Here is a 25,468-nt window from a genome sequence, read left to right as displayed (position 1 = left end):
CGTGACATTATTAGGGGTGGCGAACGTTTTTCCAAACACGTGCACAGCGCCTGTGGCAAAATTATAGGCAAATTCCAAAGGTCTCAAAGTCTCTGGCTCAAGGTCGCCTCGGATTCTCAATTTCTTTTGTGAGGCTAAGAAAGTGCTGGAAATTGCAGAAACTAGCAATGTTTATATTATCTCACCGTCTCCCAAAGTCAAGAATTTACTTTATTGTTTCCAGATCAAAAAATCGGTAGAGATCGTCTGAGAGAAAACCAAGCGAACAAGTAGAAAAGAATATCAGGAATTACAATAAATGAATGAAAACTTGGTTTTACGAACAGTTCGCTACGGAACGAAGAGCTCGGCATTCCAGTCAGTGTCCAGTCACCGGGGAGAAACTGGATTCCTCCGGAAAAAGGAAACCCTCCACGTTTCGATCTAGAAAGCAGCTTGTATGCAAATTTTATATGAAAATAATTATTTCGAAATGGAAAGTAAAGTTAAATAAGGTAAGCTGTGTAAAGAGGTCATTTTAGTAGGTTCCGCTATTCCACGGTCCACTTTTCCTGTATTTCGTGACGGCAACTGTTTTGCACCAGGTTCTGCACGGTCGGCGGTCGACATTCTGCTCAAGTAGTTACCGGCCAGCGGGTTTCTATTTAGCACGTGTTGCAACAAAACAAGATGGCGTTCGAAGAAAGTGCCCATCATAAGTCTGGCCCACTAAAACAGCAAAATAAAACGCATAAACACGGTCGACACAGAAGTAAAAGCGAGATTGACAAGACAAACAAAGGTACGGTATTAGGTAGCGTTGCTTTTTGATCTTTGTGTGGCCTATATTCAGACGTTTTGTAAGCTTAAAACCAGACGATAGTACTAGTTTTAATTTCCCCGTTGTAAAATTATGTACCTCACACTTATAAACTTAACTCCCTGCGCTCACGTTAAAATCGACTGCATTGTCTCTGAACAGAAGAAATTTTATTTTGCAGTTGATTTAATTTTCCATAGGTTAAAGATAATCGGTTATTTTATATGTATGTAATTTAGTTTATGATTATGTCCTAGAATTTTACTTACGTGCACTAGCTTAATCACAAATGTCTGCAGTGCATATCCTATTCATTGTTCGCCATAATTTTATTCTTATTAGAAGAAATTGAATCATTTTATTTGAACCTTTAGACATCTTCTAATTATTTGGTGATCATTACATATAATTATAGTCCTGCATTTACTGTGCCTTTCAATAACATGCAGGCACTGGACTTCCAAAACCCGATTAAGGATTTACGTGGTTTTACTACCTTCAATCATAATTATGGCAATGACCGACTAACTGCAAAAATGCATAAATTTTTCAATAATGGTCACTCATTTGCATGGGGATTGATACTTCATATGCAATTGTACTATTACATCCTTTTTTATAAAAGTGAAGTCTACTATGTTTACTTGCAGGCCGTGTTGGGGTAAAAGTTGCATCAAAGAAAATTCGCCAAGCTGTAGGAAAAGCTGATCGTAGACACCAGGTACAATCTGTTGTAAGATTACTTAATTTTTAATTTAATAGCTGCATGTAGTACATATAGCAATACACTAGGCAGTTTTCTATATTTGTTGTAGTGAAATTGATTACCAGGAACATCCCAATTTGTTTTGGTTTTGGTCCTCCAATATCTGATGTGCCAGTTAACAGTAATTTTGACTGCTCATTTTATCAACATATTCACTGGGGAGTATTGCCGTGACTACAGGAATTTTCACACTTGCTGATTTCTGCCAGTGGCTATACAAAAAGCTGTTAACTTAGGTACAGTAGTAGATGTGATGAACTCCTAAATGCTGTAGTTTATTTGTTACAGGCCTACTGAACTGTATGGTGGTAATTTTTTTTATTGAACCTTACCAGTTGTTCAGTCGTTTTGGTACATTCTACTGTTAATTAAGTAGCATACGACCTGATGATAGAAGCCTAGTATCAGTCTTGAATGTCTTACATGTATATTGTAGCTGTACAATGCTGATTAATTGTCTTTTATGGTTATGCTTTTTTTTAAATGCTAATTGCAGGCAAAACAGATCCGGGAGAAAAGAAGAGAGGAAGTATTGGAACACAAAAGGAAAACAGGAAAGCAAGGAAGCCCACCACATCTTATTGTAAGCAGTCTGTCTACTGATCCATAATAATTAACATGAGAAAATGTGGCTTGTGTAATTATAATCTAGAATTTGCTGTGTAAGTTGTGGTTCAATTTTTTTTCTTGGGGGGGGGGGGGGTAAAAATTTTCAAACCAGTTTGATTTTTATTTCCCTTTGTCTCCGATTATGGTAATGAATACTACACAAAGGAAAATACTGTAAGAATAAAGCTACAGTTCATTGCACATACAATGTAAAAAAAGAACCAAAAAAAATATTATATAATGACTTTACACTGTATATAGAATTATATATAAAATAATAATTGAACTACAACATATAATTCATTTGTTGTGGTTTTATTTATTTATTCATTTATTTATTTATTTTCGGGTCAAAATTTTTCAAAGCAGTTTATTTTTATTTTCCTTTGTGCAAACTTACATGTATTCATTACCATAATCTGAGACAAAGGGGAAAAAATGTCAAACTGGTTTGAAAAATTCAAGCCAAAAAAACTTTTGAACCAAAGCATGATTTATACTCTGACTAATGAATAACAATTGTAATAATTTATTGTTTTTTCAGGCAATCATTCCTCTGTCATCTAGCTGTAATGTTGGGAAAGCTGTGCAATTGTTCAGTGAGTGTGACGATGATGGAACACTTTATCCTTCAAGAAACACAGTGACATTAGTGTGAGTGTACTACATGTAGCACAGTCCATTCATGTATGCACGTTGCACACTGACTAATACCAGTTATTCCAATTGAAGGGCTGCGAGCATAACCGACTTATGTCGAATTTCAGCCCGTTTTTCGATGTAGCTCGGATTTGTCCAAACTGCTGCATGTGAACTGCAATTCGATTGAAAAGCATTGTCCAGTATTTTTTTCACGCCGCTTTGTGTTTCGTATTAATGCCATTGAGAAATTTTACCATCTTGTAAAGATATATCGGTAACATTATAGACACTGGATGACCAAAAGGACAATGCACTGAGGATTAAATACTTGTATTCAATATACACTCGTTGTCTTTGAAACACGGCACACGAAAGCGGTGTTTTCCGCCGGAGCAACGAAAAGAATGCTGTCACGCTTTTATTTGATTCTGTTACAAACTACTACGTACGTGACAGGAATGTCCGAAATGTAAACAGTTACATTCTCCAAGAGAAAATGTGTCCATTTCCTGGCGTAAAATCCAGCGTTGTCCCGTTTGTCGACATATCACTCTTGATAACGCAAAATACTAGCATTCTACACGATTAACAGGAAGACATGTAGCCATTTCAACGATTAACAACGATTAACGGCAGTTCTATTAAAAGGTAAAGACTATCTATTATTTTTAAGAGCAGTCGGTGTTAACCGTTGAAAATCTATGTTAATCGTACTTTTATTGAATCATTGCCTTGAAATTGTCAAGTTAATCGTTACATACCGAATTTCAAGCCTGGCAAACCACAACTAAGGCTTGCAAAACACCTTGCACATGGCGGGATTTGTCTCTGATGCTCCCGCGGGATTTGATAATCGAATTGAAAAATTCGCCACGGCACAGTCATGACTACCAAGGAGGGATTCTTTGAACAACATTTCCACCAGTTCCTGTGAACTGCATTCGTCAATTTCATAACTTTTCAAAAGATCCATAGATGTCGTGCGTTTACAAACTTCACCAAACAAAAGCGAAACCAGCTAGCCAGTACGATACGCAAGTTGTTTATCCCGACTGCCTTGATCTATTTTGGGCTTGTTACAACCCGCAAAAGCAAACCATGATATCATCTCAAACGTTACTTATAGAAACAACAACTGGTGCGGCTAAACACGGCTCGTGGACAGTGGAAACTTTTAGCCTACAGATAGTTTGGAAAACGAATCTGCCGTGGACAAAACCTATAAAAAAATTTGCCTTCCAAGCGCGTTCACTTGTAGACAAGCAAACTACCAAATCCCCCTCCCCCTCCCCCTGACTCAATGTTGTCTTTTGGGTCACGAACAGTTTCCTGGCAAGCATCACTTCCCACATCAACATTGCATAAGGGGGAGGGGGGGAGGGAGAAGTAACTGTGGTAGAATCATGAAGGGAGAAACAGTAAACTGTGAGTGGTTTTTTGGCTGTCTGTGTTCGCTTCTCATTGCATAGGGGGAGGGGGTGGGAGGGAGAAGTAAGCAAGTGGTTTTTGTTCTGTTCGCGTTTGGTTTTCTCAAGGAGTTTTGTCCACGATTGTAAAACCGCGAAATGTTTTCCAAAGCAGGGAGAGCCAAAATTCGTACAAATCCGTGCGAAATCGAAAGCTGCGCTAAAATTCGACATAAGTCGGTTATGCTCTCAGACCTTCAATTACAGCAGCTGTAATACAAATTGGGGGACAATACAGTCAAAAGTTCTCTTACCTACAGACACTAGACTTGCCTCAAGTCATTTATGCACCAAAAGATTGACCGACTTGACAAGCGACAAACTGGACTCCCACAAAAATGGACTTTGCGAAAGTATATGCAGAAACCAGCATGATCTACATGTACATGTCCTGTCAGTATAACATGGACAACCTAAATGCTCTCTGAGTGCGCAATCAATCAACTGTGCAGTCCGTCAGTCAGTTAGTCAATCATTCAATCATGAATGAATCGGAGAAATTAACTAAATTTTGCAGTGAATCTGTGAATTTTAGCCATCAGTGAATGAATGTTTGCGATTCCCACCAACATTAACATTTTAAGTTAGTACATAAGTTTACATACGTTTAATTTACCGATTTTACCAAATAATTACCTGCATTGTGAGTGAGGTACTCTGCTGAGAATTTGAAATTCTCATTTAGACAAGTTGAGTGCTTTGCATCTTTCTTTTTTCGTCTTCTTCCTTTTACGTTTCTTGTTTTATTATTATTATTATTATTATTATTATTATTATCACTATTATTATTATTATTATTATTATTTATTATTATTATTATTATTATTATTGTTATTATTATTAGAAAAACAAAAAACAAATACAGAATGGTGATAAAAGTATGGGTATCGGAAAAAAAAAGAAAAACGCTTCATAATTCTGCAGTTCATGCTAAGAATATCCATACAAAAACTTTTCGAAGACGTTGATCGATCAATAATATATACAAAGTTAAAAATCTTCAAAAAAATAAAAACCAACCAACAAAAATTATTATTATTATTATTATTATTATTATGAAATTTACATACATTATGCATGTCACGTAATAATTGAATTTACTTAAATTTTCTATATGCATGCCTTTATTTACTTATACGTGTAGTTACATGTATATACTGAATAAAATTGCCTATTATTATTATTATTATTATTACTGTAAATTATTATTAAATCTGTCTCTTTCTCTCTCTTCTTTAGTTCTCAACAGCTCAAGCAAAGATTTTCCTTTCTTCAATTGAAGTATGGTGACCTGTATGCTGTTCTGGATTCAGTGAAGGTTTGTTGGTGTAGTATTAAACTAATTACCAATTTTTGTCGACAAGAATCACACATTTATAATTTTATTATTAAATAATTTGTGACATTACACCGTACATGCACTACATGTAGTTCAGTTAAATTAATATATTCTGCGTTCTGTTGCTGGACATTAGGTTGCAGATTCTTTGGTGTTTCTTCTCGCAGCTACACAACCTGTGGATTCCTTTGGTGAAAAGTGTTTGTCGTGTATCTTTGCTCAGGGTTTACCAACATCCTTCCATGGAGTGCAGGTACAGTCTTCATTTTACACAGCCTTTGTAAATGACCATGCCGCTTACATGGCCAGTGAACAAATAAACAAGAACTCACGAACAATCACAAATGAAAACGGCTTGGTAAACAAATGGGAATTGGCAGGTATCTTTCAAATTCAATATAATCACTGAAGGCGCAATGGCCCTCAAAAATCGCAATACGGCCCCGCTCAGACTGCGAAAAAAAAAATGTACTGCCCTAACACATTAAAAGGAATACCATTGCAAGCAAGAAAAAACGGGATTCGCAATTCTAAAACCCCGGTGACACCAATATATTAAGACATTGGTGATCGGTTCGAACACAACTTGTAAATATTGAGTTAAAATGATAACTAGAGATAAATCATCTGACAGACACATATAAATTGGACACCGTAAGACTCAAACACCAACCAAGCAAGGTCCTTGATCGCTGAACTAGTCTCAACAGCGGAAAGGAAAGCCAAGTCGTTAGTCCTGAGCTGTAAAATTACAATATCAGGGCAAGAAACTCAACGACCCCAAGGATGTGTTGAATAGTCTTTTAGTTAGCTATTGTTCTCCCTCCGGTCCCTCGCCATATCTCATAACGAGATCATCAACCAAGCGAAAATCGGTCAGTAAAGCAAGACTATACTTTGCAATAAGGAACGACCGCAGGCGGTGGATAAAAGAATGCCCGAGGATGAAAACACGAGTTGGCGCCATCTCGCCAAGATACAAAAGCCATGATACAAATCAAAAAAGAAACTACTCGAGAATAAACACCAAATGCCCAAAAACGGGGGAAATGCGCATGCCACAATTAAAAACAGGAATATCCAAAGTGATAACTTGCCTGAATAGGTTTGTGACGGAAAAACTTGTCCTTGATATGAACACCCTAATGGCAAGGGAAGGAAGGACGCTTTTTTCAAGGAATCTTGACTATAAACCTCGTCAGAACCGCCTTAACACCTCATTGGTTAGACTTTACGAAATCTTGGTACCTAGCACCGATAACCTCAACGGGTTATCACGCGGGCACCATGTCGCGACATAAATAACATTATGGGTTCCATAATGTTTGCTTTTATTTTCATGATTAATAGTACTTGATCGATGAACCAAATAATTTAAATGAAGTTCAAATAATTACACATTGAAGTTCATAAAATAAAATTATTGTTTGAGGACATTTAGAGTACAATTGGTTTAATTGATAGATCAAGACTTCAAAGAAAACTAATCAAGCACTGATCAATTTTCTAAAATGATATCTTCCCTTTAGCAGCATTGGGTTGCCATCCCTCTAAAATGTATAAAATTGCTGGTGTTACATGCTCATGTACCCTCAACTTACAGGCTACATACAAAAATAATACTATGGAATATAATTGTGACCCAAATACATATTCATGTTAATGCAGGTCTGTAGAGCAGCAGCCAAAATCTTTTTCACCCTTTTCTTTTCTTTTTTCTTTCTTTTTTTTCTGTTGTTGTTGTTGTGGCAGTTGTTGTTTTTTTCACCTGTGGACTTCAAATTAATTAAATTATATATCAACAAAGATTGCATTGACTTACCTGTACGAAAGTTTACATGTACATACCTTTAAACTCTCACCTTTATTGACTATTTGAAACAGTGTACATGTATTTTTTTTTCAGGGTTTAGATGAAATACCAGCAAAGAAAAGGAACGATGTAAAGAGGAATATCCAAAAGCTGGTGGAAAAAAGGTACATAATGGGCATAGTGGACATTAAGTATTTTAAATATTAAAATTTTCGCACTGAATGCTTACAGCTGTGAGTGTTTATTGCCATGATTGTCATCATCATCTTCATCATCATCATCATCATCATCATCATCATCATCATCATCATCATCAACATCTTTATCATCATAACAGCTGAAACAATATACACATGTACTAATGTACATGTACATGTAGTATATTTGATTATTTGCAGAGAATATTCTTTACAACATTCTTTGATTAAAATGATTTAAAAAATGTGTTGTTCCAAACAATATCCATTAGTACAGAGTACCTCCCCAGGGAAGATTGTTATAGTTTGTACCCCCACACCCCTGGAATTTCAAATTACACATGTTCTTTCCTACAAAGACTTTGGTTTTGAGAGCCCCCTCCCATTTGGAATTTCCAGCAACATTCCATGGAAGGGGTCCATTAGATATTTCCTGGAACTGCTACATGTGTACATGTACATGCACATGTAATTAACAGTGTACGTGAACACTTGTATATATCTACATGTACCTTGTTTCTCAAGTGTTAAATGAATTACAGTAAAAAAAAAAATTCTCTTACATTTTGCATCAGATTTCCAAGAGATAAAATTCATGGACTTGAAACTCCACAGGTGAGGTGACAATTTCATGCTGTTTAATTAACTTTTCTTGATATAATCTAAATACATGTACTTCAATAACAATCCACTGTCCCTCAATCCCATTCCTTCTTAATAATTGAGGTTAACAAACAGGCTGTCAGTCAGCCTGCCATGCTGTTGGTTAGTCAGCCATTTAGTTTGGCAAGGTAGGAAGGCTTTGTCTGTGTCTATTGTCTATCTGTTGATTATTATCCTACAATGTATCTGATTGTCTTTGTAGATAGAGTTCAGTCAGTCAGTCATATTTATTTAATAAAATAAAAGGTCTCCTAATTTTCAGTTTCGGCAAGCTGCCAGGTAGCTAATATATAATAATATTATTTATATATAAGTATTAGTAAGTCAACCAGCCTACCCTCAAGGCCATTTAGGGGTTCTTCTGTACTCCAGTTCAGTCAGTTTATGCAGATCTGTGACACTCTGCCAGTCAGTCCTGAGTTAATCAACCCTACAACTTCAATCAGCAATGTCTGCTTGGAAAACATGTTCATATACATGCACATGCATCATGAATAAATGACAGACCATTGCAGTTATGTATCCAACTTAAACAGCTGCGAGAAGAAAGCCTGGGAAGTAATTCAGACTTGAACAGTATTCAAAATCATGACCTCTGTGATACCAGTGTGCACAGTGGTCTTCCAACTGAGCAACTGTATCAAGGCAACTGGGAGCTGGTCAAGACAGCTCTACATGAATTTGTAACATACCCATGCATAGAGATCAATATGTACAATAATTGCCATGCAATACATGTACTTCTTTTTACTAGGATGCACTTGTGGCTCTTCGACTAATTTCTAACCATCATCAGAGGGTCATCCATTACCGTGATGCTCGTCCTCATCTTTTAGCGGAAAACATGATATATGAACCAAACAGTCAAGTTACAGATGTCCCCAGGGGTACCCTGAAGATTTGTGGTTTTGTGCGAGGGAAGAGCCTTTGTGTGAACAGACTGGTTCATTTGCCTGGATGTGGAGATTTTCAAATGTCACAGGTAATCAACAATGTGTGCTTTCAACCCCAATCCTGATGGGCATACAATTTACGTCCATGTCCTGTACACACATGCAACATGAAGTAATATCATAATTACTTAATTATTAATTTTATTGTTGTTGTTTTTTTGTGCCCCATACATTCTTCTTTTCATCTTTTTATCATAAGGGTATGTTGTTGGCGGTCCTCTCATTTTTAACTAGTCACTGTGATGCTGTTTAGTTTTGAGGCATTAAAGTTGCCGTTATTCTGACCAATTTGATCCATTTTGAGAAGCTGGCCTCAAGAAATGTGCCAGGTTCTGGCCAAAAATACATCTGAGAGATATACATGTATGTATACACTGTAAAGTGTTTTCATAGTGGCCATATTGGAAGAGCCAATTAAACAATAGATCGTTTTTCCTTTTGGAAATATATTTTATTTTTATGCACACTGCACACTGTACAATGTAAATATGTTCTATTATTCGGTACCACCAACATGACTTCCATGAAAACACTCTTTTCTGTACTGTGTTGTTTAAAGCTAGTGTTTAATGGTTTTGTACAGCATACATGGAAGCCTACCTGCCAAATTCATCCACTAACATGCACATTTCATGTCTCAGATTGATTCCCCTGCTGATCCATTTCCATGGCAGAAGAGAAAGACCTCATCAAATGCTAAAGGAGAATCCATGGCTGTGGTAATTATGTTGTTTTAAAAACGTTTGCTCTAATTGCAAAATTTAATGAAAAATAAAGGGACATGTGAATCATTTTTACAGTACAGTGTACCAGCAAATTGATATACATGACATGTACACCTGCACCTTAAATGGTGATCACATCATCATCATCATCATCATCAGCCAACTTCACTGCAGTCAGTCATGAGCTTTCTCCACGCCTTCCGGTCTTTTACCATGTTTCAAATCTCTTCTGGCATTGGTGGGTGTGCCTGGCTGATTATGCTGGCAATGTACTGATGAAACATCAAGCTACAGCTAACTCATAGAAGTCATGCAGCTGTGCAATGTATGTGTACGATTCTACCAGACATTGTAAGGTCCTCGAAGAACCATTAACATACCATACATATACTTTTTGTAAAGTTTTTGATGAGATCACCGTGATGAAATAAAGTTTTCCATCTATCCATCCATCCATTCATCTACCTCTCAAAAGTAAGTTACCCCCTGTGTCTTATGAGACGTGACTCTCATCTTGAGAGACGAGTGAAAGGAATAAGGTCTTACAAAATAAGATTGCTCATGTTCAAATCCTGACAGCAGCCATCTTGCCAGCATCCTAAAAGAATTCAAATGTGTATTTGTTTTTCACTTAAGTCATATTTAAACGGTTTCAACATTTGACCAACATTCGTTCCACAAAAGTTGAACGGATGTCAGGTAAATGTTGGACAAATGTTGAACGAAGTGTTCCACCCATGTTCAAACGGCTTCAACACCATTCAACATTTTCGAGAACAAAGGCAATGTTGTATGGGTGTGGAATAAAGTTTAAACCGATTTCAGTTTGATTCAACACGCTTTCAACAAGCTTTTAACATTTTTTACGCTTTCAACAGTGTTGGACAACCCGATCAAATGCTACCAACATTTGGTTCAACAAAGTGTCAAACGCATGTTGAACCGAATGTTGAAACCGTTTAAACGGGCCTTTACAATACAACCACAGCATTGTCAAAAGTGCAAGAAGTTAACTGAAGTCACCTTTATAGTGCACCTTAGTGTGTAATAAATTTGTCTCCTTTATCATCCCACAGGACATTGAAGAGGGAGCGACTGCCATGGATGAAGATCTGAAGCTGTTGGCCCGAGCTGACCCAGCTTTCCAGGAATCACTTCAGTCAGAGGTGGTGCCTGACTCGATGGACGGGGAACAGACTTGGCCCACAGATGAGGAGCTTCGAGAAGCAGAGGGTATGACACTAGAGCTTGTTAACTTGTACAACTTTATCTTTAGTTTAGTTAGTTTGCTAAGATTGCATTTTGGTTTCAGGACATTTTAAAACTTACTTAGATTTCAGGCCTCTTATGTCAACAGCATGTCGCAATTAAAAGCCATCAGAAATTTTTGTACTTAACACGTACTGCTAGTGGAGTTACATGTACATACGCTTGTTAAAACTATAATTAATTTTATTCTTCCCTCTATTAAATTCCTCACCCCCAGTGATTTCTTAAAGTTGTGTACCTGGTCTGTTCTTGTGTCCTTCAAGAATTTGGTAATGTTTTGGGTGAATTCTGAAGCTGGAATGTTTTTTCACTCATCGTGTCATTTGTTGAAAGAGTATTTGTTTCATGTATGTTGTGCATGGAAACTTTTGTTGACAGTGAATTTCAATCAAGAACTGTCCTTTAATATATATAGTTAACACAGAATGCCGACTTGGACTAATAATAATGTACAGATATTAGACTCTTTCCCAATATTAAGGCCCCACTTCTAATACTCCGCACCCGCTTCCCCCACTCCCCGCCCTTCCCTTCATGTAGGTGGCTCAGTGGAGGCTGAATAGGGTATGCAATATTATTATTCTATCCGATGTGTTAAAAACAGAGGCCCTTCAAGAGAAGAAAGTCTCCAGGAGAGTACCAAAAGGTACATCAGAGTATCAGGCGGCTTGGATTACAAACAGTGATGACGAAGAAGATCCTGCTGACGATGAGAATGATGATGATGATGATCTCCCTGAAGAAATTGCAGGGGGCAGTGATAGTGATCAGTCTATGGTACTGCATGTGTGGATTTTTATTTAAAACATTTTGTCATTTTTAAATGTAAACATAAGTTTTTTTTTGTTTCAATTATAATTATATCCGTGCAGGATGTTTGTTTCATGAACCTAGTTTAATGGCATTACATGTACATGAAGCTCCCATGATTCTCCTGTACATGTAGCTCAGTGGTCGAAAATCTTAGGCGCACTTTTGTGACAAAAGGACCACAAAAAGTCTCCAAAGGGCTCCCACTGTGTAATCAGGGGCCGGTTTTTCAGAATAAAGCCTGAAAACTCCTACCACAAAGACACGATTTTCGTTTGACTCTACTTCTTATTGGTTGAAAAGTGGCCCATAGGAGAGAGACAAAGCCTCTAGTGACTACACTGATCACTTTCCTTACAATTGCGACCCGTTCTTATTTGAATACAGTGCAGTCGTAGTGATATTATCTGCTTGCTGTGTTCTGACATGTTGGTTTTTTTTCCTACAGAACGACGATGATGAACAGTATGACACAGTAAGTTGAAAATCTGAATATATACCTCAAACTTTAATTGTAGTGTCACTTATCACCATTTAGGTGCAATGATGTAGTATTTGGTGACGTCCGACTTCTGATCGGTCATTTGATTTGAATATTGAGAGGTCTGTGGTTCGAGGCTGTGCTCTGCCATTTTGTGTGTGTGTGTGTGTGTGTTTTTTTTTTCATTTTTCAAGAAACGTTACTCTATAACGTTTTCTCGCTACCCAGGTGTACAAAAGGGTACGCAAAGCATTTAAAACACTTCACAAAATTCAGGTGGTAACCTTACAATGAACTCATGTCTTGATGTTAACACCGGCCAAAATTAAACAACACAAACAACAACAACAAAAACAAAACAAGCAAAGGCGAATAAAAAACATGTTTTAACCGAACGTGCATACTGGAAAACGCGCGCGTTCCAGTTGTGACCTGTTGGCTTTTACCGTCTCCCAAAACGAAGCAGAATGCAGTCGTTCCCTCGTTCCTGCCGAATACACTAACTATTACAGTAGGAAAAGTGTACTGAACTCCACCCTACCAGATAAATGTATAATGCTAACTTCGAATTCGTTTGTGAGGAAAAAAATGTATGTACAAAGTGTTTTGCTTTCCGTAGGTGAGTTTAGCTGCTACCGATACGGATGACGTTAAATATGATGAAAGCATTGACGTCGACGAGGATAGAGAACAGTGAGTGTTGAAATTAACAATTGTTCCACACAATCATGTCGGTCCCAGGCTCCTAGCCAACAAGAATACGAATTCATACGTTATACAACTAAGAAACAAATGTTATTATGAATGAGAAATATCAAAAAATATACCTACTGTATATCCATCAACAAACACAGGTGCACTATTTTCGTCTCCTATTTTGCGAGTCCTCTGACTCGAATGATATGAGTTCATGGCCGATCTGTGGTTAGCCAATCAAATTTCCTATTTAAACAGCACATTGTTTCTGTCTCGGGACTATCGGCTGATAGTTGCCCCACGGAAATTTGATGTTCTATAAACAAATATCAGGGCTTGTATGCTTGATGTGATATTAAAGAATAATAAATTTCCAAGGGGCAACGGTGAGATGGATAGTCCCGAGAAAGAAACGATCTATATTTTTATTGGTCACCACTAAATTATCTTCCGCATAAAAATCACTGAGGTTTTCATTACGAAATACAGCTTTAAGGATGAAAAGACAATGAAAGGGAGGTTTATTGGCCTGCGAGTGCTATCCATCCGGGTATTTTCCTCTGATGGACACGGCACTGTTATAGTATCTATCCGCGGATGAACACTATCACGTCACGTGATCAATTTAAAGCAGTCAGACTCGGAAAACATCTAGTGGTGAACTATAATTGCTGTACGAGAAGTAGTCTGTCTGACAATGTTTTGCGATAGTTCTACATGTACACTGTACACATTTCTGTCTCTTACCCTTTCTCTGTCTTTCCCTTTATTTTCATTTTGTTTTTGTATTTTGTTTTCTTTCGTTTCTTACTGATTGTTGTTCTCTTGAAATCTTAGGCTGGAAAAAATGCGTGCAGAAAGGGAAAACGAAATGTTTCCAGATGAAATAGACACGCCTCTTGACCAGGCTGCTAGGGTGAGATTTCAGAGGTGAGCAACAGTAGCTTTTGAATTACAGGAGACAGCTTAGTTGAGTTTATTTCTGAAATGGACGAACGAAAAGGGAAAAATGCAAATGAGCAACTAAACAACAACAGGGTTGCCATGGTCAGGGCTTAGTTCGGGAAAAACATAACTTTTTCAAGGTCAGGAAACAGTCAATGAAACGTTAGCGAATTTTATTCTTGGGAAGCCCCCAGGTTTGGGAAGGCAATGTTGTCTCAAAAGACATTTACGAAGGAATTGATTTCTGTGGCTTGATCGCTGACTTTATTGGCAGAGAAATTGTCTTATATGGTCTTTAAAAACTGGTTCGTGGTCTGTGAAACGTCAGGGAAAAGTCGAGGAATTTTTGTGGTTGTGGTTAATGGCAACGCTGAACAATCAACCAGGAAAATCCAGCTAAAGATCAACAAGCGAACAAGTGGCCTGACAAGAACACAAAATAACAAACAAGCAAACAAACAAACAAAGGTTTGTAAATAAACAGAACTGATTGGAATCCTTTCTATCTTCGCACCATCGATAGCATTAAAAACACAGAAAAACAAAACGGCGACTTCTTTTCGTTTCGTTGTTAGGTACCGTGGCCTGAAGAGCTTCCGCACTTCGCCTTGGGATCCGAAAGAGAATCTCCCCTCAGATTATGCAAGGTAAGTTGAGTCTTAGCTACAATTATTGAATGTGTCTTGGTTAACGCCTTTGTTAAAATTACATGGAGTTCAGGCCCAACTGCAACAGATGCGTGTGTAGAGCACAATACGGGTAGTATTTGGCCAGCTTTGCGTGACACAGCAACTGCATTGTCGACATTAACATCTCTCAGGAAAAAAATAAAAATAAAAAACATGAAAGGAAAGTGAAAACATTTTGCAATGGTTAGGTGTCAAAGACGCTGTCTTAAAGTTAAGAATATTCAATCAAATGAATTTAGAAGACTAATGTTTTTAGCGATCTCTACATTACTGCCCCGTACAATCTCTGTAAAATTTATATTTTTTTTTTGTTAAAGATCATCCAGCTTTAAACTCATGTAAATTATTCTTAAGGCAGATACTATAGCTCTGTGGAAACTGAGGACAAGATAGCCTTCCCTTTTCAATTCTTACCTGGGTTAAAATTGATTTAGAAATGACTAAGCTCTAATGTAAGTCGTTACGTTTGTAGGATTTTCCAATTTGAAAACTTTAGCAGAACAAAGAAACGCGTCATGGAGGAAGACGATATTGATGGAGCGTTGGTAAGATTAGAATTTAAGTATACTGTTCTCTTCAAGTTATCAAGAATTATCTTTCTGATGATACATGTAATTGCACTTGGCAATTATTTGATCGAATGTTAGCTTGATAGTGGTTTAGTTAGGTAAAAGTTCGTAAACGGAATACAGTATAACCCTACATGAATCGCGATTCTGTCGTGTTGCTGTACCTCCGGGAATCCTTATGAACACTTAAGAAACGTGGTATCTTTGTCTTTAACGTTTACCGTGAATAGACGTTACATGTATGCCTGTGAGTAACAAGAAAAACAACAACAGCCACAACATAAATTTTCAACAATTTAATACTGCACACCTTCTGCGTGAAGTGCATATGTACAATTAGAAAGAGAAGAGGAGGGAAGAATAGATTACGGTACTTGCAGTATGAACTATAAGAGTAATATTACAAGGGTAGAAGTAAGCCTGTGAATCATGTAAATAAAAGTAATATGTTTTTAAGAATCGCCGAGAGCTAATTTAGTTAATTGATTAGCTGGGTGATTCCAAGATAGTCATCAGTTTTTTTTAGAAATCTCAAAAACGCTTTGCCTCAATTTTGTTTGGATGTAAGGTACATTTTGATATGTTTCGGACATCCAGAATAAGGACGTCCAGACTTCTGGTCCAATCAGGAAATACGTTGTTTTTCTATTTTTGAGTGTACAATGGAGGGTTGCTCGGTAATAGAAGAGCTTGTTGAGTTTGTCATCTCTGATACTGCGAAACGATCACTTAAAGCACTAACGCGCGTAGTATTTAAAACCTCGGAGCACTTTTTTCTTGTGTTAATAAAAGAAAACAAATAAATATAAAACATAACAAAGAAAAAAACTCCATCAAATGAACTAGAGATAAAGTGTTGTGTGCTTTTTTTTTTTTTTGCAAATTTCCATTTCACTTTACATTGTCCTCATCGCCCCTTCCCCCATCTCTCCCTTCCGCCTCTCCCCTAGCGCCTCAAATATGAAACGTTCCACAACAACTGACCAAAGTTAATTGAAGGCAATGGTTATGTAACCTGACAAACTTCTTTATTATATGTTTTTGTTTGCCTTTTTGGCCTTGACCCTGCACAAACAACGATAGAATTCGGAATGTGTTGGAGCAACTGACCAATAGAGATGTTTTTGTTCAGATATTCAACTTTGGCGTGAACGTTAAAACAAAGGATTGTGCAGGGTCGCGGTTCTTCCAACATAAACTGCAGCACCATTGTTTTCATGGCAAGGTTTCATAACCAGTCCCTCAAGTAACTATGACCTGACAAATGGTATTTTTCTTGGTTTTGATTTGTTTGTCGTGTTATTGTTCTTTTCTAACTGTAGCCAAGTTGGTACTTGTCCAAACCACTTACTTCTCCCTACCCAGACTCCCAGACTCCCTTTCCTCTACCCTGCAATTCTCACAGTGGCCCTGAGAGAAGGCCAACTCCCTCCTATTCACCCACTGTGGGTATCTCTATGGGCTGTAGGTTTTGTTTTCTTGACATTCCAGGGGTTCATGGCGCTAGAATATTAATTGAGCACTTTGTTACCTAATTTCCCATTTTCAGTCACACAAAGTCGTTGTTGTCCTTATTTTAAGAGAAAAAAGAAGGAAGTTGATTAATTTCGTATTATTGTTTTTCTCTAATTGTAGCCAGGCTGGTATGTGTCCATCCACATCTCCAATGTCCCGCATGCTTTTGTTGGTACGTGTAGCATCACCGTTCACAACTGTAATAAATTTGACCTTGTGTTATTTTCTGTTGACAAAGTGTAGCCAGTAGTACAGGTAAATGGAGGGGTTCACATTTCAGCGTATGTGCATGAATCTAAATGCTTCTTTCTCTTTCTTATCAACTTTATGGCCGTAAAAATCCCACTCAAATGTACTTCATTAATAACATTCTGTGATTAGTCCAAGGAAAATGACTGATGACCAAAATTCACAGTGGATTGTACCCATATTGTCGATATTGCATTTAGCGTTGACCCGTAGGATTTATCCCACGGTTGATGTGTTTACAGTTATTAGCATACCAAAAAACGCACCCATTAAAATAAAATAAAAAATGCCACCCGAGTTACTTATTCCTTTCCGAAGGGTTCATAAACAATGAATTAAATTAAACAGGCTTGGTACGCAAAGGCGAAAAAGTATTTTGATTCATGGACATGCGCAGAACCATGAACCCCTCCCTTTAAGAGGTGACAACTGCCGCTGGTGACTCAAAATGTTTAAAACTTTGGACACAGGTTGATGTGTGTAATTGTGCAAATTGTAAGCTGTCCTGAACTCGAGTGACAGCATGTGAAGTGAGTAAAGGGATGTTACAACATACCTTGCAATTGAGAGCATGGGTATATTCCCTTCTTCATTGATTGGCAAGTGAAGAATAACCTAATGCAAAATTACAATAGGTCATATGGATGTAATCCGTGGAGAAACGGGCAGTGGAAGAAACCTTCACCATCCATATGGGATAATAATTCTCTTAATCTACTGTCCTAAAATGGTACAAGGACCCTGTGCACCTTAAGGACGGTGCCGACTTATACCGATGTATTTTTGAGCGGATTATGACTGTGTGGGAAAAGCAGATCTTAGCAAGGGCTGTTTGAATCGAAAAAGAAAATTGGGGGTAACCACGCATTTTTTTTAGAGATAATTAAGCAACAATTATTCTAAAAAGCAGTGAAATATAAAACAATGTATGGCGCTTTTTTCCAAATTGAAGCTTATTGTCTCTGAAAAATGCGTGGTTACCCCCAATTTTCTTTTTGGATACCAAAAGCACTGGCTAAATTCTGCTTTATCCGCATGGTTTTAAACCGCGCAAAAATATCCCTGTATTAGTAGGCACCACCCATAGGACACCCGAGTATCTCGAGATGCGCAGAGGGTTTGCGCAGTAACAAAAGTAGGCACCGTCATTAAGGCCGATTGTGGTCGGTGTAGGAATCAATGAGTTGATCGGTCATTCAGCTGAATTCAGACGAACTGTGCAAAGAAGGGCAGTTTGAAGAGGCTGGGAAAACATAAACAGTGTCTGCCAGATTGTTTGTGTAATCACCTCTATAAGCTTCTGTTTATTCTTGCTGAATATTATTACAAATCAGGCTGTTCATGTCTTTTGCCTTGTCTATTGCGCATAGAATCACATGACCCCAGCTCCCCACTGGTGATATTTGGACTTCTTCCTCATGAGCAGAAGGTAACTATCGCTCTGTACTTAAAATCCATTTCAATATGGTCTTGTCAATTGTGGGGTGACGGCTGTCCTCTATGTTATAATCTTAACCAGAAAAAGGCAAACGTAGAATCAGACAACAAGAACAACAGCTGTCTGCCCATTGTAACAATCTGCGGTGTTTGCATGTTTACTTTTAAATTTTGCTCTGCTCATATTTGGAAAAGTGAATCTTACCATGCGAGTTAGCTGGAAAACATTGTTTTGCTAGGATGAACGATCTGGGAGTAAACGTTTTTTTTGGCTTGTTTTTTTGTTTTGTTAGTTTTTTCTCTTCTTGCTAATTGGATGCAACACAGTATGCGTGGGAGGTCAAAATAAAAGTTTTCACGATGTCCTGATTCTAAAGGAAAGTTGTACACTGAGCAGTGCTTGAATAAGTAAACTGACTACAGTATGTTTATTCACCTATTCATTTTAGATGTCAGTTATCCATTTCGTGCTTAAGAGGCATCCCACTTTCATGGAACCTGTCAAATCAAAGGTGAGTTGAACTGTCGTATCATCAGATCACATTAGAATTACAGTTGAGGGTTAATTCACTTCGTCAGACTTTTGGCGCTATAGTTTTCGACAGAGCCTGATTTGATCGTGTTCTTGCTCTGGAATACTCTAATGCCTCGGGAGTGCTCCCATGTTAATCGTCGAGAATTCAAAACCACTGGCAAGATTTCGTTGCTTCTTTGAGCAGCGGCACCGACAACTAACTCTTCACGATTTCAGATTCTTCCCACTTGTTCCTAAAGCTCTGTGATAAATCTACCTTACCTTTATATACCCATATTTATACCCTCGGTCGCTAGTGTTTGCTGAGCCAGAGCGGGCTCTGAATCGAAGTTACAGATTCGATCAACGGTTACGTTGTTCACTGCCGTCAATCAATCGCTATAGTTGACGATTTTTGATCCATTTTTTTTATTTCTGCAGTTAGTCTGTTGTCAACGTTATTATTATTATTATTATTATTATTATTATTATTATTATTATTATTATTATTATTATTATTATTATTATTATTATTGTTATTATTATTATTATTATTATTATTATTATTATTATTATTGAAGATTTCATTTTTGTTTTTCATGAATTATTTACATAACTTGCGGACACGAGTCTGGGCTAGTTATGTTACACTCAATCATTATCATTACATGCAAACAGTTTATACGTATTCATAGAACTTCTTTTTAATTATATTTGAGTTCTGGCAGATAAACCATTTCTGACAGCGTTCAATAAGGAAGGACAGCTCTTTGTCAGTGTTCGTTATTGAGCTTAGTTCTTTCCTTAACTCCTCATGGTAGCCTCCGAGAAAGTCGAAAATAATATTGATTTGTTTAATTGATTATTATTATTATTATTATTATTATTATTATTATTGTTATTATTATTATTATTATTATTATTATTATTATTATTATTATTGATTGATTGATTGATTGATTGATTGATTGATTGATTGATTGACAGCAGTCAAATACGCAAATCGTTAGTTGGATTTCGATGTTCAGGGATCGCATGTTATTGAAAGGCGCAGTAAACCTCCAGTAAATTACTCCTTTGATTTCTTTCAGGAGAGACTGATTTTTCATTGCGGCGTCCGAAGATTTACTGCGTGCCCCATATTTTCACAGCATACTTTAGGAGACAAACACAAGGTAAGACAATTCTGTGCACTTATATCATAGTTAATCGAGGGACTGGTTATGAAACCTTGCCATGAAATAATGGTGCTGCAATTTATGTTGGAAGGGCCGCGACCCTGCACAATCCTTTGTTTTAACGTTCGCACTACAGTTGAATATCTTAACAAAAACGTTTCGATTGGTCAGTTGCTCCAACACATTCCGAATTCTATTGTTGTTTGTGCAGGATCAAGGCCAAAAAGGCAAACAAAAACATATAACAAAGAAGTTTGTCAGGTTTCATAACCATTGCCTGCAAATAACTATGCTTATATGCAGGTTATCCCGCGATTACAGAGTTCTCTAAATTGATGATTAAGAACATTAATTGTAAGGAAAATACTCGCCTCAAATGAGCCAAGCGCTATTGTAATTTGCTTTTGGTGCCTGCTTATAGCAGCGTTGATGATGTTTGGCCTTGAGCGCCATTAGTGATCCGCGTCTGATTTCTCCTTACAACAGTAGAACTTGATAAAACAAACAGGTCATGAGAATAAAGAAAATGATCACCGAAGATAAAATACCATGATATTCAAACAAATTCATCCAACGGGTACCATACGAAACATGTGGGGAGCATTAAGGAGAATATACATGTCGATACTGGGGATTCATTTGTGGGAGAAGGATAACCAAACAGCGTACACTATAGAGTGTTTTCATTCACATGACTACCGGCCATATTGGTTTACTGAAACAAAAGAAAGTATTTACATTAAAATAGAGTTCAATTCCCAGAGGTTTAGTTTGGGACACCAACATGGCCGCCATTTCATTGTTTTGGAAAAAACAACATGGCCGCCGTGACATCATGTGTAAACACTCTATAGCCCCGAAAGTAACTCGCATTAGGTGGTGCTTACACCGTACAGAAGTAGTTGGAAGAGTGACAGAAACTGTGACTGACGGAAATCGTGCTTTCCTTTAGCTGGAGCGTTTCATGCCACAAGAAGGAGCATTCGTGGCCACGGTGTACGCACCGATAATGTTCCCTCCTGGACCAGCCCTGGTGTTTACGCAAGATAATCATACAAGTAAGGCTTGCTATATCGAGTTTAGTAAAGTTGCTACTTCCGATTGTTGTGTTTACTGAATTTGATGTAAGTTGTTGCTGCGTTTGCAATTTTTCCCACTGCTGTTGTTGTTTCAATTGCAGTTTTGTTTTTGCCTTGAGTTCCTTTGTTGTTTTTTTGTTTTTGTTTTAGCAACTGTGCTGTTATCTCCCTTTAGGTTGCCACAACCTCGTAGCTACCGGCTCTCTGTACAGAGTGGATCCTGATAGAATAGTTGCAAAGAAAATTGTGCTTAGCGGGCATCCTTTTAAGATCAACAAACGATCAGTTGTGTTACGGTACATGTTCTTCAATAGAGGTGAGTCGTGTATCTCTAACCACATTATTTAACGCCATTAGCAGGCATGTGACAAGACAGCCAATTTCCCCATCTTAGAGCGATACGAATTGATACAGTGAAGGAACGTTGTAGTTTCCAATTGTAGAATAAACGTTCCAAAACTATGCATTATTTGCAGAGATTTAGAAACGGCCAGCGTCACATTCGTCTCTACGTTTCCTATAAAAAGAATTGGTAAATAGATGGGAGTAGTGCAAAAATAATTCTGGCCTTTGATGCTACCGTGAAACTACCCAATTGGAACCGGAAATAGCGAGCGGCAAAGGGAGGGTATTTATGGTCACGAGGTCATTGTTGCCGTTTGCCGTAAACTTGATCTTAAATCATTGCCATTAGCGTCATTACCATTTTAGGTGACAAGTGTCGCACATCGCAGGAACAGAAGATCCCCAGCCTTGCCTTTTTTTTCTAATGTCACCTCATTTAATTCTCTTTGCGTCCCGTTTCTCTACAAGTGGCCTGTAACTGAATTCCTCTCCTGAACAGGCATTTTTTTTTTTTAAGTATAGTAATCAAGGGTTTGGGAAAGTATGTCTTCTGACATACGCATATATTTGTGTATTTGAGGAGAGTGATAAAGTTGAGGAGATTTGTTTACAAGTGAATAATCTTGGTCTGGGGAAGGGGGTGGAGGATGTAAAGTAATTGGTTAAAAGTTCAAGTACGCCACTACGAATATATTTTGCTGGAGTTCACCTCCATGACTAAGCTGTTTTGGTTCCCAAATATTGCAGAGGATATCCTGTGGTTTAAACCTGTGGAGCTATCTACTAAATATGGAAGAAGAGGTCACATCCGGGAACCTTTAGGTTTGTAAAGAAACTAACATTTGTAGATTGAATTGTTAGTTGACCCTGTTGTGATTTGGAGATCGCATCCTTTTTAGTCCAGCCACGTCATTGAGTTCTGTGACACCTATTTCGTAATTTTGGTGTTAAGTCTATGGGTCAGTTATTAAAAGACAGTTTAGACAGTGTTTAACAAGACCACGTTCTAAACCATTTTCAATTTTGCCAACAGACCAGATTAAAATAAACCACTTATAAACAGATTTAGAGGCACACTGATTGTCTTAAGCCGCGGCCTAAGTTAGACTTTGTTTAAATAACTGGCCCTAAGGGTAGCTTTATTAACAAGCAAACTCACATAGCTGTCGTGTTTGCTTGAACAAAAGACCCAATGTTTTTAACCAAAGCGAAAAAAAACCCGACAATATTAGGAGTTTCTGCAGAGACAAAAGCGACAACTTCCGCGTATGCCACGAATAAATCCGTCTTAAATTCTCTCCTAAGTTTACGAAATTTGGCAGTTCAGTTGAAAACTCTTCTTTGACTGTTCCAATACCTTAACTTTATTCTTGTTCTCAGAGGTACAGTATATACATGTTCACGCGTCAATGTTCTATAATGAAGCATTTGATTATTTTACAGGGACGCATGGACACATGAAGTGTGTATTTGACGGTGACGTCAAATCTCAAGACACTGTCTGCATGAACCTCTACAAAAGAGTATTCCCTAAATGGACTTACGAGCCCGTGATAATGGCACCTCCAGCCGAAACATCACAAGACGCGGATGACGGCATGGAAATGTAAATGAAGTGTTCCTCCTGGTATTTGGTGAGCAGTCAGTTATCACCACACCGTCAGAGAATGCGCTACTGTTTATTTGTCACAGTTATGGTGAAACGTAGCTGCTTTTGCAATCCACTTTAGTGAAAAGCAAAAGTATATTATGGTGCAGCCCTTTTTGTTTTGTGCATTACAACACTGAACTTGTTTCACTACTCGCTGTCTTGTTACTTGAAACATTTGTGCCTCTCGTTGTCACTAACTTGTGACGAGTAAGGTTGGCTCAGTCCTTAACACTCACGCCCGAATCCTTCAATCACACAGACGTCTGATTTTTTTTAATAGTTTTATAGCGTAGAAGTGGTTTTAAAATTATTTTTAATGAAACGGTGGTTTGTAAATCAGGTGGATGGTTTTACACACCAGTGACCTTGTAATTGTCATGTGGCGAAGGGCCAATACTATACCACAAATTTCTGTCTGTCTTACACTAAATTGTACATGTTTTTGATTTCTTGGTTAGCAACTCTATTCTTGTCGTAAGAAATCTTTTGGGACATCAGTGAGTGCACTGCAAGCGATATACGTGACTGTGTTCTTTTCGTGGATTTTTTGATACTGTCTTGTGTGAAGAACAAGGGAAACTTCGCTGTCTCATTGTAGTTCTAATGCATTCATGATTTACTCTCCGTCACTTAAAAGAGGCTATCAATAAAAGGGGGGGAAAGACTCAATGGTGATATAAAGACATTTTAAAAAAAGAACATTCTGTGTAGTTTGTTATAACAGTACAAAAACTAACTTAAACTAAGAACTTCAAACGTGGTGACTTAAAAATAATGTAAGTTCTAATTTCCGAGACACCAAACATCCAACCGATGTGCAGTGAAGCATGATGCTGTTTGGGAATTCTGAACTTTTCTTTCCACCTGTCGAAGTTCAACCTAACTACACCCCGTAACATGGCCATTTTAGCAGCTTTTAAATTCTCTATTATTCTGGAAGTCAGGGAAATGTTCTTTGTATCCACTTGTTGTGAAACGCAGGGGTCATCCTGCCGTCACTGGTTACGATTATTTTCAATTTACGTGTCAATAAACAAACACAACTCGTATAAGGAAATTCCAGACGCATCGCGCGAAAAGAAAGTCGATTATAGTCGTGGCAAACCATCAAACCATGATTCTCTCCAAGCAGAGTACAGAGGATCCGTGATACGTGCTGTTTGGCGGTGGAGGGGGCATGGGGAGGGGGGGGGGGGGGGAAGGATGGCGCAGTGGTGGGAGTATTTGCTTCCCACCAATGTAGTCCGGCCAAATGTGGGTTGAGTTTGATGTCGGTTCTCGTCCCGAATCCGAGGGTTTCTCTCCGGTTTTCCTCCCTCCACTAAACCAACACTTTCAAATTCCAATTCGACCCGGAACGCAACGGACACGTTTGAATCAACTTTATCAGTGAAGAGCTCTTTGTTGCTCCACAGAGAAGGAAATTGCGTTTACGTTCGGCCGGATGAGTGCAGGAGGGCACTCGACGATGGGACGAACAATAAATTTTGGTTGTGGTTTGCGGGATACCATAGTATCCCATGCTAAAGTTTGTACGCGGGAGGGTGGAAAGGTGAGAAATTATTTGAATTCTCTGGATTCGCTTCAAACTGAGTGAGACTTCTCACTTGAGAATATGGTACAAATGACGGGTCGAGGAAATCAAACCACGGAGTGATTTACGGCATTTTAAGGGCCCATCGTAGTTCCTCTGGTAGTTGAGATTGCAACTGGAACTCTACAGGTTTGTGGTAGGATACCTATGGCATCGCTGCCAGACAACGTCCATTTCTTAATTGAATTCAATATTGTTAACTGTTTACTTTAGTTTAATCGTTTGATAATCGTCTTGTGTGCGCGAAAAAGAAAATAACGCGTTACGTACTTCCTTGTTTTTTAACTTTGCGACTGAGTCGGCATTAAATATATCCTTCAGATCGCATCTTCTGCTCAGGAATTTGCGTAATGAACCAATATAAACAGACTTCCAACCCACCCGTGTTACGACACGGGTGTCCAACCCTTTCTGTGTTAAGTTGCCGATTGACCAGAAAGTGAAATTGCTGTTCAGTTTTTAGTGTTCGTCCATT

The 25,468-nt window shown here is 38.0% G+C and overlaps 1 protein-coding gene across 1 annotated transcript; it reads left to right on the top strand.

Annotated features, from left to right (window-relative positions):
• The first annotated feature begins 652 nt into the window (after positions 1-652).
• LOC146465398 (pre-rRNA-processing protein TSR1 homolog) lies at positions 653-24,055 on the top strand. Its single transcript, XM_085128764.1, has 25 exons — positions 653-781; positions 1,450-1,520; positions 2,062-2,148; positions 2,719-2,828; positions 5,522-5,600; positions 5,758-5,874; positions 7,528-7,598; positions 8,207-8,246; positions 9,049-9,276; positions 9,889-9,966; positions 11,049-11,205; positions 11,846-12,018; positions 12,500-12,526; positions 13,152-13,225; positions 14,066-14,158; positions 14,749-14,820; positions 15,335-15,407; positions 17,067-17,118; positions 18,566-18,624; positions 19,082-19,144; positions 20,238-20,321; positions 21,277-21,382; positions 21,579-21,719; positions 22,496-22,570; positions 23,192-24,055. The coding sequence occupies exons 1-25, from the start codon at positions 670-672 to the stop codon at positions 23,356-23,358; spliced, it is 2,409 nt and encodes an 802-aa protein (XP_084984890.1). The 5' UTR covers positions 653-669; the 3' UTR covers positions 23,359-24,055.
• Positions 24,056-25,468: the final 1,413 nt, after the last annotated feature.

The sequence above is a fragment of the Pavona decussata genome, unplaced genomic scaffold (genome assembly GCF_977016875.1).
Source record: "Pavona decussata unplaced genomic scaffold, jaPavDecu1.1 SCAFFOLD_156, whole genome shotgun sequence".
Lineage (NCBI taxonomy): Eukaryota > Metazoa > Cnidaria > Anthozoa > Scleractinia > Agariciidae > Pavona > Pavona decussata.
The sequence above is the reverse complement of the archived record's forward strand: the minus strand, read 5'-3'. Positions and strand labels throughout refer to the sequence as shown.